The 433-nt window shown below is 43.9% G+C and overlaps 1 protein-coding gene across 1 annotated transcript in view; it reads left to right on the plus strand.

Annotated features, from left to right (window-relative positions):
• The window catches only part of LOC119582357 (cilia- and flagella-associated protein 57-like), a 16,334-nt gene that overhangs the window by 13,799 nt on the left and 2,102 nt on the right, over positions 1-433 (plus strand). Inside the window, exon 20 of the mRNA XM_037930572.1 lies at positions 252-389. Within this exon, the coding sequence (XP_037786500.1) occupies positions 252-389 (138 nt within the window). The remainder of the gene's footprint in view (positions 1-251; positions 390-433) is intronic.

A 433-nucleotide genomic window follows, 5' to 3' on the forward strand; every position in this document is an offset into this window, starting at 1 on the left:
TACGTCATCTTAATATTTTTTTCTTGTCAGAAAATTTATATATTTTTTTTTCCATTTTCGCTCCTTTTCCACCAACGTTAATATATACCAATATCACATAATGAATTAAAAATTCATCATTTCCATAGCACATAAAAAAGTTAATAAAAAAAATCCAATGGCTCTCTAAACTGAAAATCCTCGACAACTCTTACTCATGCAACACGAATAAAAGTTCCCAATAACACACGTAACTCCCCACTTCATTCCAGGCCGATTCAATGGGCGAGGAAGCGGTGCCGGAACTGCTGCGCCAGAGGGAAATGCTGGAGCGGTCTGTGGCGACTCTCCGTGCACAGGCGCAGAAACAGGCGCGGGCCAGCAAGGACCGGATCACCACACTCGTTAAGGTGACCTGATGTTTACCGTTACCTGGGCCCTGTGTTCGGGGCGG

This window comes from Penaeus monodon, chromosome 15 (genome assembly GCF_015228065.2).
Source record: "Penaeus monodon isolate SGIC_2016 chromosome 15, NSTDA_Pmon_1, whole genome shotgun sequence".
Classification (NCBI taxonomy): Eukaryota; Metazoa; Arthropoda; class Malacostraca; order Decapoda; family Penaeidae; genus Penaeus; species Penaeus monodon.